Source organism: Bombus pascuorum, chromosome 4, assembly GCF_905332965.1.
Source record: "Bombus pascuorum chromosome 4, iyBomPasc1.1, whole genome shotgun sequence".
Taxonomy (NCBI): Eukaryota; Metazoa; Arthropoda; class Insecta; order Hymenoptera; family Apidae; genus Bombus; species Bombus pascuorum.
Genome location: NC_083491.1, coordinates 1,274,125 through 1,290,066, shown reverse-complemented (window position 1 = coordinate 1,290,066; position 15,942 = coordinate 1,274,125). Strand labels below are relative to the sequence as shown.

The window sequence follows — 15,942 nt, the reverse complement described above, 5'->3', positions numbered from 1 at the left end:
CGCTGATACAATTGATCGACACGTAACTTGACTCTTGGATTTCGTTCTTATCGACAAAAGCTTGAAACACAGTGTGACTCGATAAGCGATTGTATAATACAGCAGACAGATATCGGTAAATAAGCTGAATATTTGCAGGGTCCCTGAAAGACTGAAAGAGCGCGAGCCAGCTGGTCCACGGAACGATACGTCGAGATAAGTCATCGTAAGAACATCTCGATAAACTAACAAAATAAACTACTATTAGCACGTATACTATTAGTAATTTATTGTATCTCGCTGAATATTTTCAGGTTGCCTGAAAGACTGAAAGAGCGCGAGCCAGTTGGTCCACGGAACGATACGTTGAGAAAAGTCATCGTAGGAACATCTCGAAAAAGTAACAAAGTAAACCACTGTTAGCACGTGTACTATTAGTAATTTATTGTGTCTCGCTGAATATTTTCAGGTTCCCTGAAAGACTGAAAGAGCGCGAGCCAGCTGGTCCACGAAACGATACGTCGAGACAAGTCATCGTAGGAACATCTCGATAAAATAACAAAATAAACTACTGTTAACAGGTATGCTATTAGTAATTTATTGTATCTCGCTGAATATTTTCAGGGTCCCTGAGAGACTGAATGAGAGACTGAAAAAGCGCGAGCCAGTTGGTCCACGGAACGATACGTCGAGGTAAGTCACTGTAAGAACATCTCGAAAAAGTAACAAAGTAAACTACTGTTAGCACGTATACTATTAGTAATTTATTGTATCTCGCTGAATATTTTCAGGATCCCTGAAAGACTGAAAGAGCACGAGCCAGTTGGTCCACGGAACGATACGTCGAGATAAGTCATCGTAAGAACATCTCGATAAAGTAACAAAATAAACTACTGTTAGTACGTATACGATTAGTAATTTCTTGTATCTCGCTGATTAAATTTAGAGAATTAAGGATATATCGGTAAGAATGGAATTTATGCCGAATGTTCTCAACAAATGTATCGAATTCGGTAGTTACTTGGGTAGATCCTAGAACGATTCGAATTTTACAACATGTAAATATGTCGGTGATGTCACATTTCCGAGCGCATTGAACCTGGTTCTGTTATTGTTACAGCTTTTTAAAAGAGCCTATATCTTAAGCCGAGTTAGACACGTTGGTGAGAAAATTGGTAACGATGTTTGGCTAAAATCCAAGTTATTTCCTAGCATTCCACGTTGCGGTAGGTTCCCCTCGGCATCTGCTTAATACATTGGAGGACGTTTCTCTGGACAGATTTTCCCGATCCCTAAACAGAACGCTTTGTTCGCTTCCTAGTATTATCGTATCTAATTTGTGCAGCTGTGGAAATCTATAGCAAAGAAGAGAACCAACGTGATTACACTCGAGGAATCGGCTACTGTCAGCTGCGTTGCCTCTTTATTCGTAAGGTAATTTCATTTCTGCATAGATAGCTGCGAGATTCGACCGACTCGAGGTACGTACATATTTTTTATCGTTCGTTCGCCTGTAATACAAACGATGAGAATTTCACTCGTATTCGTCTGGCAACGTATGGCAAGAAGAAGAAATATCATTAAGAACAATCGCGAAGCACGACCACTTTCACCTGTCCCCTGAAGCTCCAAACCGAAACCGAGTTGGGTTTAATCTTCGGAGAAGCGATTTAGCGATACCTGGAACGTATCTCCGGTTGAATTCGCTTCGCCGACAGATCGGTAGGAAAACGCGTGTAGGGTCAATGACCCGGCACTTCCTCGATGAGAAATGCCTGTCAGCTGTTAAAATCGTTCAAACGGTGAACGAAATGGTCAAGGGAGAATCCGTGTCTGTGCCGGCGCCTGTATTTTCGGCACCAAAAAGGTACAAGGAAGTCGTACTCTGGTAACCGTCGATGCTACGAGTTATTCGTTCTCCAAACATTCTCGAAAGAAGCTCTTCGAATTTATGTTTGCACTCGGCAACAGAAAGAACCTCGTTTCGATATTAGAAACTACTGTTTCTGAAGAGAGCCTTTCGTTAATTTTACTCGTAAAGCTAGTATAATTGCATGAAAATTCATAATGCAATTACGAATGAAAGACAACCGATCTGCCCAAGTACAAATCGACGTTATCGAGCAAAAAATAACAATACAGATCGGGTACGATGTTAGAAGAAAACACAGCCTGTTTAAAGGTCTATTTGCAGAAGAATTTTGTGGTTCCACGTTGTCTTTATCCACAGAAGATTCTACCAACAGAAGCATCGCGAACGTAGCGAACGTATCTCTAGGAACCGCGTCTCGTTCGTTTTTCACGAGCAAAAATGAAATTCATCCGGCAAGCGATGCAAGGAATGTCACCGTGAGTCAGATGCGAGCGTGTATACGTGTTCGCATGGCCGCTAAAATTGGAACTGGCTGGCGTCATAAGCGCAAAAAGCTACATGGAAACGCGCTTTTCTATATACCGCATTTCCAGCCTGTTCCCCGATTTTCTTTCGATTCCTTCGTAAATCGACACAACACCACCGTAACAGTAACATTAATAAGAATCTTTGCATTTCGGAAGAATAATTCAAATAATAATCTATTATTATCGTCGATTATCGTAGTTATCGTAGCATAATAATTTGCAACTCGACGCTACACAAATTGTGTTACTAAGACGCGAAAAGTTAACGAAATTTTAATATATATATATATTAATATATATATATATAATAGAGTATATTATATTAGAGTATATATATATTATAGAGTATATTATATTAGAGTATATTAGAGTATATATTATATATATAATATACTCTATTATATGGCTTTGTCTCGCGTGTACGAAGCGGAAACGTCGTGTGAGAATAGCAGAGCGAATTTTACGAATTTCCAGTTTATGTTCGATCCCGTGTCGTTTCGTTTTATCTTACGACGTTTCTTCCCCTTTTTTAATCGTTTTATAGGTTGTCCCAATCGCGCGGGGCACGTCACACATCGATATGAGATCAGCAACGAACGAACGTAATCGGTCGACAAATGAAAACAGTGACCTAAAATCGAGACAGGTTTCTCCGATCGAACAGGATTTTCATCGTTGACAATTTCCTGAGTCACCTTGCACCGGTGGAAAATTACAAAGGAAACACGCCGCTGCGCTGGTCCAATTAGAAACGGAGAGGATATTGCGAGACCGCTTTCGTTTCCACGCTGCACCAAGCCACGCCATCATTTTCTAGCAAATACTTAACGGTATCGGCGAATAAAGGAAACGAATGCGAAGCGTTTTGTCCGTAAGCATATCCTGATATACGTAATCACGAATATATACCTTTAGCGAAAAAAATGATACGAGTGCACGTTTTCCATAAACGAGATGGTATAAACACGAAAAATAATGTATATGTGTGTGTATGTGTGAAGTAACATTATTTACCTACGAAGGATATAAACAAAAACTCTGACGTTACGAGTTGAATATCCAGTTAGCCACATGTGTGGCACGATAATTACAAATTTACTCTAGAATCGGTGCAACATTGAATGACTAACGAGCAAAGAGTAATTAACGAGGAAAAGGTAAAAATGCGAAGAATAAATTCCTCGGAGGCACGCAGTGGTTCGGTAAATCTTTTTCTCAACTTTTTATAACGTGATATTTTCGTTCCCAAGTTCTCGAAATGAAAAAGAAAAAAAGAAATTTCTATCGATATCTCTCTATCTTTTAACCGCCACTTGCGCCACAAATTTTCTTAACGTTAGCGTTCGATATATTTGTACGTAAAGAGCAACGTTTCGTATTTATCGTAAACGTCCCTAGATCGCTATCGCAGGGCATACAAAAAATACGAAAACAAATTACACGAACAAAAGGATGTACGTTTAAAACTCGAATGATCAAGGTTGTACTGTCAAGGTCGCAGATTTCGGGGTCGTACAATTCCTTTTCACTTGGGAGCACAGCCAACTTGAGAAGTAACAGTCGTTGCTCATTCGTCGCGAACGTTATTAGGCGCGATCGAAGGATAATTTAGAAATAACGCTAGAACGTTCGTAACGTATCGGTTCACGGGCATCGTAAGTGCAATATCGCGGACAACGAAGCGAACAAAAAACACGGTAAATATCGCTGCATCTTATCGAAATTAGATGGAAGTGATCGTAAAGTTGAAAACGGAGAAACGTAAATAAAGATAAACCGAGAGCTAAGAGCTAGGTATTTTTCGAACACAATCCCATATATCGAAACTCCCATATATAAAAGTTATCGATTCGAGGAAGTGAGAAAAAGTACCGGATAAAAATACTTACAAGTATGTCGAAGGTAGGGGAGTGTTTGAAAAATAGAGAAGTTTGCATGAAAGTTTGGATAAAAGAAGAAGAAGAAGAAGAAGAAGCTGGAACTTGGGATTACGAAACCGTGAGACGGGGAACTTGGCACGAGCTCGCTATCTCAGACGCTTACACTCATCGATGACTCTGCAGGGATTCTCTGATCAGGATCAGTCTGGATTTTTTCCGGGGGCTGTTCGATCGTGGAAAGAAGCAAAGATAATCGAAATGGAAAGTAAGTCGGCACGGTATTCGTGTTTTCCGGGGGTTATCGCGACGCTGTAGGATTAAATCGATTAAATCATCCTGAATCACGGCCGATGGATGAGTGGGAAAATAAAAAGCAGCGAGATGGACGAGGAGGAGACGAGGGGAAAGCGTCCTTCGGGTGATTCACCGGGTTTGCGGTTAGGTTACTTCAGTCTGTACGCTGGCAGACGAGTGCGGACAAGTGGTTCTCATAGCTGATGCGAGATCCAGCAATCTCCAGTGATCTTCCAACCTCGCGCGACTCGACATACCGTTTTTCGATTTTGTCTGACAATGGATATTTCGATTATTTCGATTATTCTTTTTCTCGAAAAGCAATCCCGTCGTATTTTCATCTTCCAAGTTTACTTTTATTCTCAACTATCCAACGTTAACCATTAAGATATATTTCCCTTAGTCATTTCCGAACAAGTTGAACTTTCGTTACCGAATAGAATTTTTAACCGCTCGCGACGAAGCACGGCTCGAGAAAGCACAATTCGAGAAAGCACGAGTCGAGCAAGCACGATACTCTCGGCCACACCCTCTTTCGAAATATCCGTCGTCGCCGTCGAAGATTCAAGTACGGCGCTCCAGCGAATTAAAAACTTTACGTAATAATGTACGTAATCGAGAAATCGGAAGAAAAGGCGATACGTATCTTCGAACGACGTTAAACGCACGTTCGCAACTTTAAAACGCTATTTTAACTGAACGTCGAAGCTGGAAAATTCATAAGAAAACTTTCACCTTGTTTTTGGAAAAAACGAATAACGATAACGACACCATCTATCCACGGTACCATGGTACTATAACCGCCTACCATAAACAAAACTGTACTTCTATTCGATTTCGTTCGATATGACCCGCTTAGTGGAACAAGAAGTTAACGATGATAAACGTACCGTACGAGTAATCGTTACGCATGGCACGTCGACGCTTTTATCGAGAAAACAGATCCGCCGTACGTCTCGATTCTCGAAAGACTAGGCTCGAAACGAGAGAACGATCCAGCACGGGTATTCCTGAAAATCAGTGATAAAAGGAGCAAGGAAGAAGCGTGTTGCGAATGGAAGACTCGACGAAGAGTCCTTTCAAGACGAAGAAACACTCGAGCCGTTTCGCTTCAGTAACCGCGGTCTTGGTTCAGCTCCTCCCGGATTCCTTTGTTTAATGCCTTATTGCGATATTTTAACACGGTTCCGCTGTTGCCATGCGGCTCCACGCTTATCCTGCTCGTCGTGTGTCGCCACAGTCGACCAAGAATCATCGTAAGTAGCACTCCTATACCCGCTACAGTTATGCAATCGAGCCGTTTTTTCCCCGGGATTATCTCTCCTTTTTAGGAGAATCTTTCAGACCGATCCTTCGCGCGATACGAAAGAAGTTTCGATGCTGGCTGTACGCCATTTGAAAATTCGTCTTATCTTTCTCACTGTTTCTTTCTTTTTCTTTTCTTCGATATATACGTATCTGCTTCTTTCGCAAACTTACGTTAGCATTCGACAGATTTCATTCTTTCGACTACGAAAGATATCTTAGGCGCGAGATTTCCGGAACAAACGCATCGTAGTGTTAAAAGTTTAAAACCCCTACTATCGACTTACTTCCACGGAGAGAAGATTTAATAACACTGTTAACAACGTAGGCGAGGCTGAGAGTAAAGTCGAGGTGAACAAGAGGCTCCTCCAAGCAGCGTAAATAATAGTTTGCAAGAACCGCGGATATCCGGCGGATGCCGCATGCGTACATTTACTCCGGCCCATGTTGGACATTACACACGGATCAACTACTTTTCCTACCGAGTTTCCGAATTCCTCCCTTATCGGCCTTTCTTTCAAATTATACTTTAAACGTAACCGAAACTCCTTTCTAAAAATCTACACTGTCTACGGTCTATGCGACAGCGTAGTAAATACGACCATCTTCAGCTATTATATTATTAAATATAAATCGCGTTAAATATAAATCGTGCTATTATAAAATCATAGAAAATTTCAGAAATCCATCTGCTTCGTTCCTCTATCGTTCCCGCGAATCTAATATTTATACGAACGAAGTAAAAATGTGAGAAACTAAGGTCGCCAACGTCCTACGTATCATCTGTACACGAAAGCCTTATAAACCCGAGGAAACCCATCGCATACAATATAAATGACACGGAGATGCGATCGATGATCCTTCGCGTAGAACGGAATTTTTGTTATTGCTTGCTATAACTTTACTATAAAATGTCACTTATGGAGCATCGTAACTGTGAAAGTATATGGCGTATATAACGAGTAACGTAACGCGCGAATTCGACAAAATGCATAGAAAACAGCTGGCAGATTTCGTCGAGCGAGTCCTCCTCCGCTCAGACTCGCGTGGATGCTTTAATATCCGCGTAATGGAAACAAGAAAAACAGGATCCGAGTGACACCGACGTCTAAAGTGCAGCTGCAAGTGGATGAGCGTGCAGTGAATTCCGAGTGCGTCTAATTAAAAGTCATCTGCATATTTATGGAAGGGGAGGGGGAAACGGAGAGAAAGGGCTGGCGGTGGATTAACGTAGGGAAAGCGGGGAAGCAGACAAGCCGCTGATGCCGCTCCGCTCTGCTTTTGCTACTGCTGCTTCTGTGGATCCTGCTATATTAAAAAATAAACGACGTAACAAAGAAGCGGAAGAAACGTAAGTCTGGTTAAAGTGGCCGTGTTTGCTACTTTTATATCTCGTTACGAGCCGGTGTTCTCTTTCCTCCGCGAATTTTTATCTCGCGACGGTCGCTTCTTTCAAAATACCAAAGCGATCACGCGCCGCTGCCGATCTTTTGCAAAACGTGGACGAACGAAACTCGTTGATAAAACTTTTACGTCGTATAAAAATTGATGTTTTTTACAATTTTAAAGATATCCGGCTTGAAAAGTAAAACGGAAACGGAAGAATAGTTGGAAAGAATTTTCAGAAAGCAAACGACAAAAAGAGGAGAGCCAATCAACGCGGATAGAATCGAAAAGAGTTCTGTTAACGCGCCGTCTAAGTACCGCGCGGCGCAACAGCGATAATTGCACGGTTCGTGACCAACAAGTATGTTTTCACAGACGACTGTACCGGAGTCTCGCGGAGAAAAGAGATTTCCGGGCTCCTTTCGATGAACGGCCAACATTCTCATGGTGAGAAAATATATTTCACACGACGACGATCGTCCTTACGTTTCTCTTGCTTTTCTATTTCCATTTTTGGCAAATCCATCGCGTCTTTCAAAAATTTGTCCTCCTTTAACTTTAGGGAACTGGAGAAACAACGAACTACGTATATCGGAACCGAAATCTGCCTTGCCGATAATCGATCCTTTTCTTATCGCATCGTGTTTCCGTGTAGGATCGTTTACAAACTTTTTCGAACCAGTCTGTGCCCGTCTCGACGAACGGTCGTATATAAACACTTGGAAATTCTTCGCAGGCTCTCGCTAAAAATATCGACGATTTCTTTATTTAATTCTGTATTTTTTCTACGTAGAGCAATACGAGATGCGAGCGACAAGGAACGAAACAGCCGTGTAAACAATTAATTCGTGTCACGACTGCATAAGCGCATAATTGCATGCCCTTTGTATCGCCGTGGAATACAAAACGGGAAGGAACGTCGTCCGCAAACTGTCATCGATATTAATTGCGAAATCGACACATTGCTGAAACAAAACTCGAGAGTACTTAACCTCGCGTTTTGAAAGTTTCCAAGTTATTAACCAAATATGGAAACGAAAAATACGAAAAGAACGATTTCCAAAGAATTTTACGACAATAAATTTACCTACCAATACTTGATTGCGATCTTAAAGCTTAGTTTCACATCGAGTCGTAACATTCTATCAAATAAATAAAAGGTCGAACGATTGTACGTCCTCCTTTTACCAACAACTTTATAACTACGTTGCCTACCACTAAGAATAATTTTATCCGGATAATTTTGTATACGTAAATCGCTAGAAAATAATTTAAAAAATTGTCTGTCTGTTTGATGTTCAGGTCGACAGAAACGCGTGTCTAGATAATTAGGGTGATTAAACGAGGGGAAAGGGCGACATCTCGGCGAAAACCGCTTGCATTTATTCGCGCAAGGAAATGACGTCAAAAGGAAGTGTTTCGATACGATCGTCCTACCTATTGCATCCAACCAAACGCCATAACGGTACTATAAAAATACGTTTTCGTATAAAAAAACATAACGAAACGTTTCATTCTTAGCACATACGTGTCATCGATTAAATCAAAAAACTAATTTCCGTTAAGTATACGTTTAATCTTGATCGCTTGTACCACGCTTAAGACTTACCAACACGATGCACGATTCGTCGGCAACGATCTACGCTGATGATATATCCTCTTCCTTCTTTTCTGTCAGAGCACTAAAGATCACTGCGTAAGGAAACACTGAATTCGAGCATCGAACGAATCAGTCGTTCGAATCGGTTTTATTCGTCGAACAACTCGAACGGAGACGATTTCCAAAGCGAGCCACGAAATCGACAACTATCTAAAGAGCAAACTCTATGCCTCATCTAGGTAAAAATTCTATTCCTCGACCTTGTTAACCGGGAACTCGTTGTCGACGTTGGTAAACCGATAATTTATCGACTCGAAAGGATTTCGATCGCGAGTTTCCTCGCGAATCGTGAGGATGCGACGAAAAAATCGCTGAAATGGCAAAATCGGTAGAAAGGCGAACAGTCAACCGCGTATTACCGGAAGGAAATATGCGTGACCGATAGGAAGGTGAGAATTGCCGGCGTGTCTTCTAGCAGACGACTTCGCAAACGAATGACGAACGAGCGAATGGTCGGAGGATCTGAAGGCATCGGCTCTTTTGCCGGAGGACGAAGGAAGAGGTAGTCGCTAAGCTACGGCGCAGGCTAGAGCCTCGGTAGTACAGGAAGACCGTGCCAAGTTGTAAAGCTTCTGGCAATTTTTTTTAATTACTTTCTCTCTCTCTTTTTCTGTCATTAAATCCCGTGTCGATTAAATCGGAAATAATCTTCATGAAATAAATTTGATTTATTTTCCCTCTTTTGGCTATCTGCCACAAGCAAATAACACATGGTGGATTCGTTAAATGGAAAAGAAACAGCGATAAACGATACAATTATTTCGTAAGAATGTGAATTTTTCGATAAATGAAAAGATTCCTGTAATCTCGTCAAAGGAAAATGTTTATTTATATCGAATTTGACTATACTCGAACGTTACTGGCATTGCCGTATTATTTCTAAATTTCATTAGCCACTTTGTAATGCAATAAGTTTTACATAACTTTACATAACTTTTCGTTTCTTCCTAACAGAAGGAAAAAATTAGGTAAGTGGGAAAGAGATGCTACTTTCGTTCCACGTAAACAAGATATATTAAAGCTGCTTGATGTATACTGAATATATGCGTACGAATATATGTATACCGTTGAATTTAATAATATAATACTAGCATATTAACTATGCCGTGTTAATTTTATAATCGCGTCGGTGTACATAAATCTAGTTGTCGGTATAAATTTTACAGTTTGATAAAAAGGAAAACACCTGGAAATCTGACTATTTTTCCCTTCGCATCTGGAGTCTCTACCCTAAGAGAGAAAGCTTTATGTGCCACGGTACTCTTCCTGTTAGGATGCACTCAACGGCCATGTTGGTTCAGACATTTCCATCTTTTTCTCTCTCGGCCGTGCAAGCCGGCTTTCAATTTTATTTCATTCCTCGATCATACACCATGCTTCGTCCAGGGATGCTGCAATGCGGTTCTCCTACCTTGCATCGATTGCACACCAACCTTACTTTTTCCCATCGACGAAATAGTCACAGGCCCGATCCATACACATCCCGCGTTTTTCCTTCGTTACCCTAACTTGTTCCAATAAGAAGCCTGAGAGATACTTTGATTGAATTTATCAGGACCTTTTCTATGGCCACAATCCTCCTCTCTCTCTCTCTCTCTCCCTCCCTCCCTCCCTCCCTCCCTCTCTCTCTCTCTCTCTCTCTCTCTCTCTCTCTCTCTCTCTCTCTCTCTCTCTCTCTCTCTCTCTTATATGTGTATATATCTTAAGGAACGTAACGTATCGTACAAAATTTTGGCGCAAAGATCAAATATCGACGTTGTTCGGCTTTCTATTTGCCTTTGCGAATTTTCTTATCTTCGAAAGTGTGACTCTTGGATATAATTGGTCTGAGACGCGACCAGCGATACTTTGCATTATACCGTTTTGATTTATCGTGCCATTGTGAATTTATGCTAAACCGTAACATTTTTCAAGCATAAAACGATCGATCAAGCCAGTTTTTAACGACAGAAACTTTCACGCACGCGCCAAAGACTACGCTTTCGTTACCTAATTGATTAACGTGCATGCTGGCATACAACGCACCACGATTTTATCCATCTAATGGATCTTAGAAAATGCGAAATAGCCAGAAGTAAGTGTTCCATGTCTGATCAAAATTCTCCTCCGTGATCGAGCCTCAGCTCGAGCGTAAGTAATTGCAACCAGTCAAAGCGCAACCGGTGTTTCATCTGCCAATGGACTCCACTTACGCGTAATACGTACATACAATTGTTGAAGATAACTCGTTAACGGATTCACGATCGATACGATAATTTGTCTATTAATCTCAAAATGTGGAAAAAGAAAAAAAGAAAGAAACACTTTGCTAAAGTTGCTAAAGAGCTTGTTTGGAAACGTAAATAAAATGTGATCGATCGTACGCGACGACAGAGTACTTCCCTAAGTGGAATTTTCAAGCAAATCGGTGACCTAAATGCGTTGCACTTTCCTTACAAGTTGAAACACGTCGGTGGAACGCTGCTAAATATTCGAGGAAGGAAGCGACGAGCAACGATGTGTTCATATGCCACGTGCCCGCAACACGCTGCTGCAATTAGGCTTAGGAATCGCTATTGTGCCAGAGCTTGACCCTCTCGAATAGAATCTCGACAATGGGAATTCGAGCAATTTGCTGAGAGCGACTGGCCTAATTGCGGCACGATCGTGGAATTGGGAAAACTTTGCCGATGAGATTCTCCAAATCGACGTCCAGTTCCATTTAGCTTTGTTAGCAAAGTTCAGCGAACGATTCTGCATTTTGCTCCGTTTAAACGCTCGTCGAGGCGCGTTGTCCTCGCGTACCATTTTACAGCCGATCGTTTAATAGAATAGACGGATAACGAGAAATTTGAAAGTTACCGGCTGATTCTATCGGTCGCGTGGTTGTTTCATCGTCGATTTTCCAGTATCGTTTCCCGACCTATGGGGACCACCATGTAGTTTCGTTTAATATATTTTTCTCGAATAGAAGAATTCGACGTAGAAAGCAACGTTGGTATTTGGCATGATCGACGATTTTAGGAGAACGATCGGCGAACTCGAGTCGAGAAATTCCCATGAAGAATAAAAGCAGAGAAATTTTTTCTTCGGAAAGAAAGAACGTTCACGAAACAAGTGGCAAGCAATTTATAGCGATCTCCGTCCCTGAAGCAACAAGAAGCAGAGCATGACAGCGCCATGAAGAAAGACTGGACACAGTTTGTTGGCAGCCGCTTATGAAGAATACGAATCATTACGAGATTCGTCCTTTTTTAGTGGGAAATTCTTTGCGAGGCGGTATTCACCTTACTTTCTCGTGCGATCAGATAATCATCTTTTGCCTATTCTTCCACCATTGTACAAATATCGAGGTCTCCGCGATTCTCCGGCCGAGACTATTTCAATCGTTATATAATATCGTTTTATCGTTTGCTATGACAACGTTCCAATACGATAATACCTAGTTTCTGTATTTCTCGTTTCGAAGAAACACACAGCGATTAATAGATACCTGTTAAGAGTGGTATATCTGATACGATAGAATTTCTCTTAAACGATAAGAAAAAGAAAAAGTTATGATAAAGGAAAGAGCGGTGAAAAAAAGGAAAAAGTTTAATATTACGTTGATCGTGTGACGAAAGACCGCTTACGAATAGAAACTTCGTATCCTTCGTAAAAGTTACAGTTTCACATTTAGTCCGACCTGAATACTCGAGAATTTCAAGAAGAATTCATGCTTCTTAGAATAAGAAGTAAGAGTAAGCGTCGAACCACCTTCCAATCTATAATTTATTTATATAACTTACAAGGGATATTATTTTATCGAAATCGTCGAAAATATCGTATTATCGTTTAACACATCGAAGCAACTTCTTTCGTAATACATCGATACGAAATAAAATATGGTAAACGATAATCGTTAAAAAAGAGACAAAGATACAATCTATATCGATGCCTAAGAACCAGCGAATCTGTATTTCGCACAGTATTTTCTACGGTTTCGATTACTGGTCGAATCTAATCGAATTAACAAGGATTTAACTAGCCTCGATAATTTCGCACGCGTGTGTTCCATCACGACTTTATAATTACTCGCTTCGATTGCTCCATTCGTGATATAGAAATTTTCTCCGTGTCATGGCAACGGATCAACAAAATTAATGGGACATAACCAAGCACGTTGTACGAATTCAGGAATGCGCAATTTTCTCTTCGTTTCTTCGAAAGAGCCAGTAACGAATCGAACGTGTCAAAATAACTGTAGAAAATTTGACTCGTTCCTATAGTACGCATAGAAAAATAATACAAGTTTTTCCTTTACTGTTTTTCTTATAAATCTCATAGCTGGAACTGTACTAATGAACACCCTGTATGCATTAATAACGAAGGCCAGCCAGACATTCGTATGAATCATGCGATATTTAAAAACTTCAGAGAACGAAGGCTACCACTTTGTCCCTCCCAGAAATAAATGGAATTAACTGTTCGCAATACAAATCATCGTTTACTCGACCGAAGCTAATTAACTTTCTAAACGCTAAGTAATTACAAGCAGACGAAATTATTTATTCGTAAATTTTTAACGAAGAAGATCGATTCGCTTCTTTTGTCATTTTTCTTAAAAATATGCATAAAATAAATAGATGGAAACTTACAAAATACGCACGCTCTTTGATTTCTATTCGAATCGACTATATCTCGTTTAAAACAAATACACAGTCCGCAAAATAATTAACGATAATTCTATTTACATCCTATCGAATCTATATTATGCAACAAGCAAATAACATGTAACTGTGTACTCACTCGGATTTCGTTGTATTTCATAGTAGAGAACAGTCAATATCTCCGCCGGTTCCAAGTAATCTGTTAATCCATCGGTGGCGAGAATCAGAAAATCCTCGGTTCCGTCTAAAGGTACAGACTTGATTTCTGGTTCTCCAGTTACAAACGGCTTATATCGAACGTCACCTGGAACCACGTGAAAAGAAATATCAAATTATTGTAAAAACTTATCGTACAAGGTTAATTATCGGTGTATACATTTTGTTAATTGTGTATAATAAAAGTGGACTGAAAATGTTGTAGAATTTGTCAAACGAAATGTATACGAATTTATTTTGGTCCAATCTAAAATCTTCATATCTATTTAATTGTTACACGTAAAGAATTTCATTCATAGATGTAGTAAACTGATGGGAGAACCTGAGTAAATTTATAATAACCGGAAGTGTCTGTATTATGGTGGTGCCATTATTTAAATTAGCCACGCCATTCATTAAATAGATAATTAAAGTTAATTACATATATACATCCTAGTTGAATACTGATATTCCTCACGCCTCACCGTCGCATGTTTTTTAGATGTAAAAAGCATAGTTTACATGTAATGGATAACTGTAACGGTTCTCTTGAATTCCATAAAACTACACGTTACGGGGCATAAAATTCTCTCTCTTTCTCCCACTTTATCCTTTTACTTTGCTCGATCGCAATTGAAAAATTTCTACGAAGAATCGGATCTATACGCAGCCGGGTGTCGTTAATTATGCGAATCCTATCTCGTTTCATTTTAACAACGTCTTCGAACTTCTCGATTAAGCTTCTTGTATTTTTCAGCCATATATCTAATCGTAACTTGAAAATACGCCCAATGAAATTTTATGGTACGTATACTTGTAAAACAGTAAACAATGAGACGTCGTGTTTCGGTATAATCGTAATTACTGCTCTATCGTATAGAATTTTTCTGAGTCAACACGCTGCAATAAAATTGGAAGGGTCGTATTTTATTTCTTTTCGTCGTTTGTGACGATCTTCGATGACGAAATCTTACCAGCTACGCCGATTCACTGTTCACTGATTCTAAAGTGAGGTTAGAGTTATAAGTTTCGTTCGAGTAGAATATGCGACGATGGGGATAAAAATTCACTATTTGGAAGTATCAAAGTTTCTCTGCAGCTACGTATACAAGAGGGTTTTTTAATGTCATTTTCTGTCAAAAATGGGATTCGTTTATATTTTCTAATTAGAGTGACAGACAAACATAAATATACGAATTCTAATCCCATAACAAATTTTCATCCACGTTTCATATTTTCGTTATAATTACACGTTCTTTTCGTCTAATAAGATAAAACTTTGTTAACCAATCTTTACAGAATCAAAGATTCGAATAATTTCTATTGTAGATTCTATTAAACGTTTCATCGATATTAGATAGCCGAGTACAAGAATATCCTACGAATATTTACGATCGATAAAAAGCATCGTAATGATTAAAAGATATAATTTTATGATAAGTATCAATTATCAAAATTTTACGACGTCGAAATAAAATTCTTCTAATGACAAACGTTCGAGACACGCGTCTCCTCGCGAAGCATAAACGGTTTAATGGGCTGTTAATTATTCCCGGCAGGCGATGTAGAAGCCACCCAGTAAAGAGTCCATTGCTCGAAGCATGATTGCACGTATTATTGTGTCAGCGGTCGAACGGAACCAACAGGATACCCAACACGCGTCCAGAATATTTTCTTTCCTTTTCTTCGCAATACCTAAGCCATAGTTGGCCAGCTGTTAGTATACGTTGATTCTCCCTACTTGGCTCCCTTACAAAACACACGATTTTTATTCGATCAAATTAATATATAAAAATCATTTGACTCCAACTAACGAACCTTTCAATTACAATCGATCCTTGCGACAAGCGAATGCCTATAGCTAGACTGCGGATATTTATGTAAATTATATAAATTGATAAGTAATGTTTATGTGTAATAGTATTTAATACATAGAGAAGAATAGATATACATTGCACAAAGTTCGAAATAAAAATAGAAAAATAGAAAAAGCGAATGATCCTTTAAATATGATTAATATTTTGAAATGAAACTATTCGTCGCACTTGATAAAAATAAACAATATGTAACAAAACTATTTCGAAATTTCCACGTCAAGATGATAATAGTATCGAGTTTCAAAAATCACAAAAACATAAAATCTAAAATAAGTATCCGTAATAAAATAATTAAAAGTTTATAGGAACAAACCAACATTCTTACGATCATCTTCACT

The 15,942-nt window shown here is 39.5% G+C and overlaps 1 protein-coding gene across 2 annotated transcripts in view; it reads right to left on the bottom strand.

Moving 5' to 3' along the window:
• Positions 1-15,942, bottom strand: part of LOC132906397 (titin-like) — a 64,683-nt gene that overhangs the window by 37,672 nt on the left and 11,069 nt on the right. For both annotated transcript variants that reach the window (XM_060958552.1, XM_060958553.1), the window contains exon 7: positions 13,672-13,836. In XM_060958552.1, the coding sequence (XP_060814535.1) occupies positions 13,672-13,836 (165 nt within the window). The remainder of the gene's footprint in view (positions 1-13,671; positions 13,837-15,942) is intronic.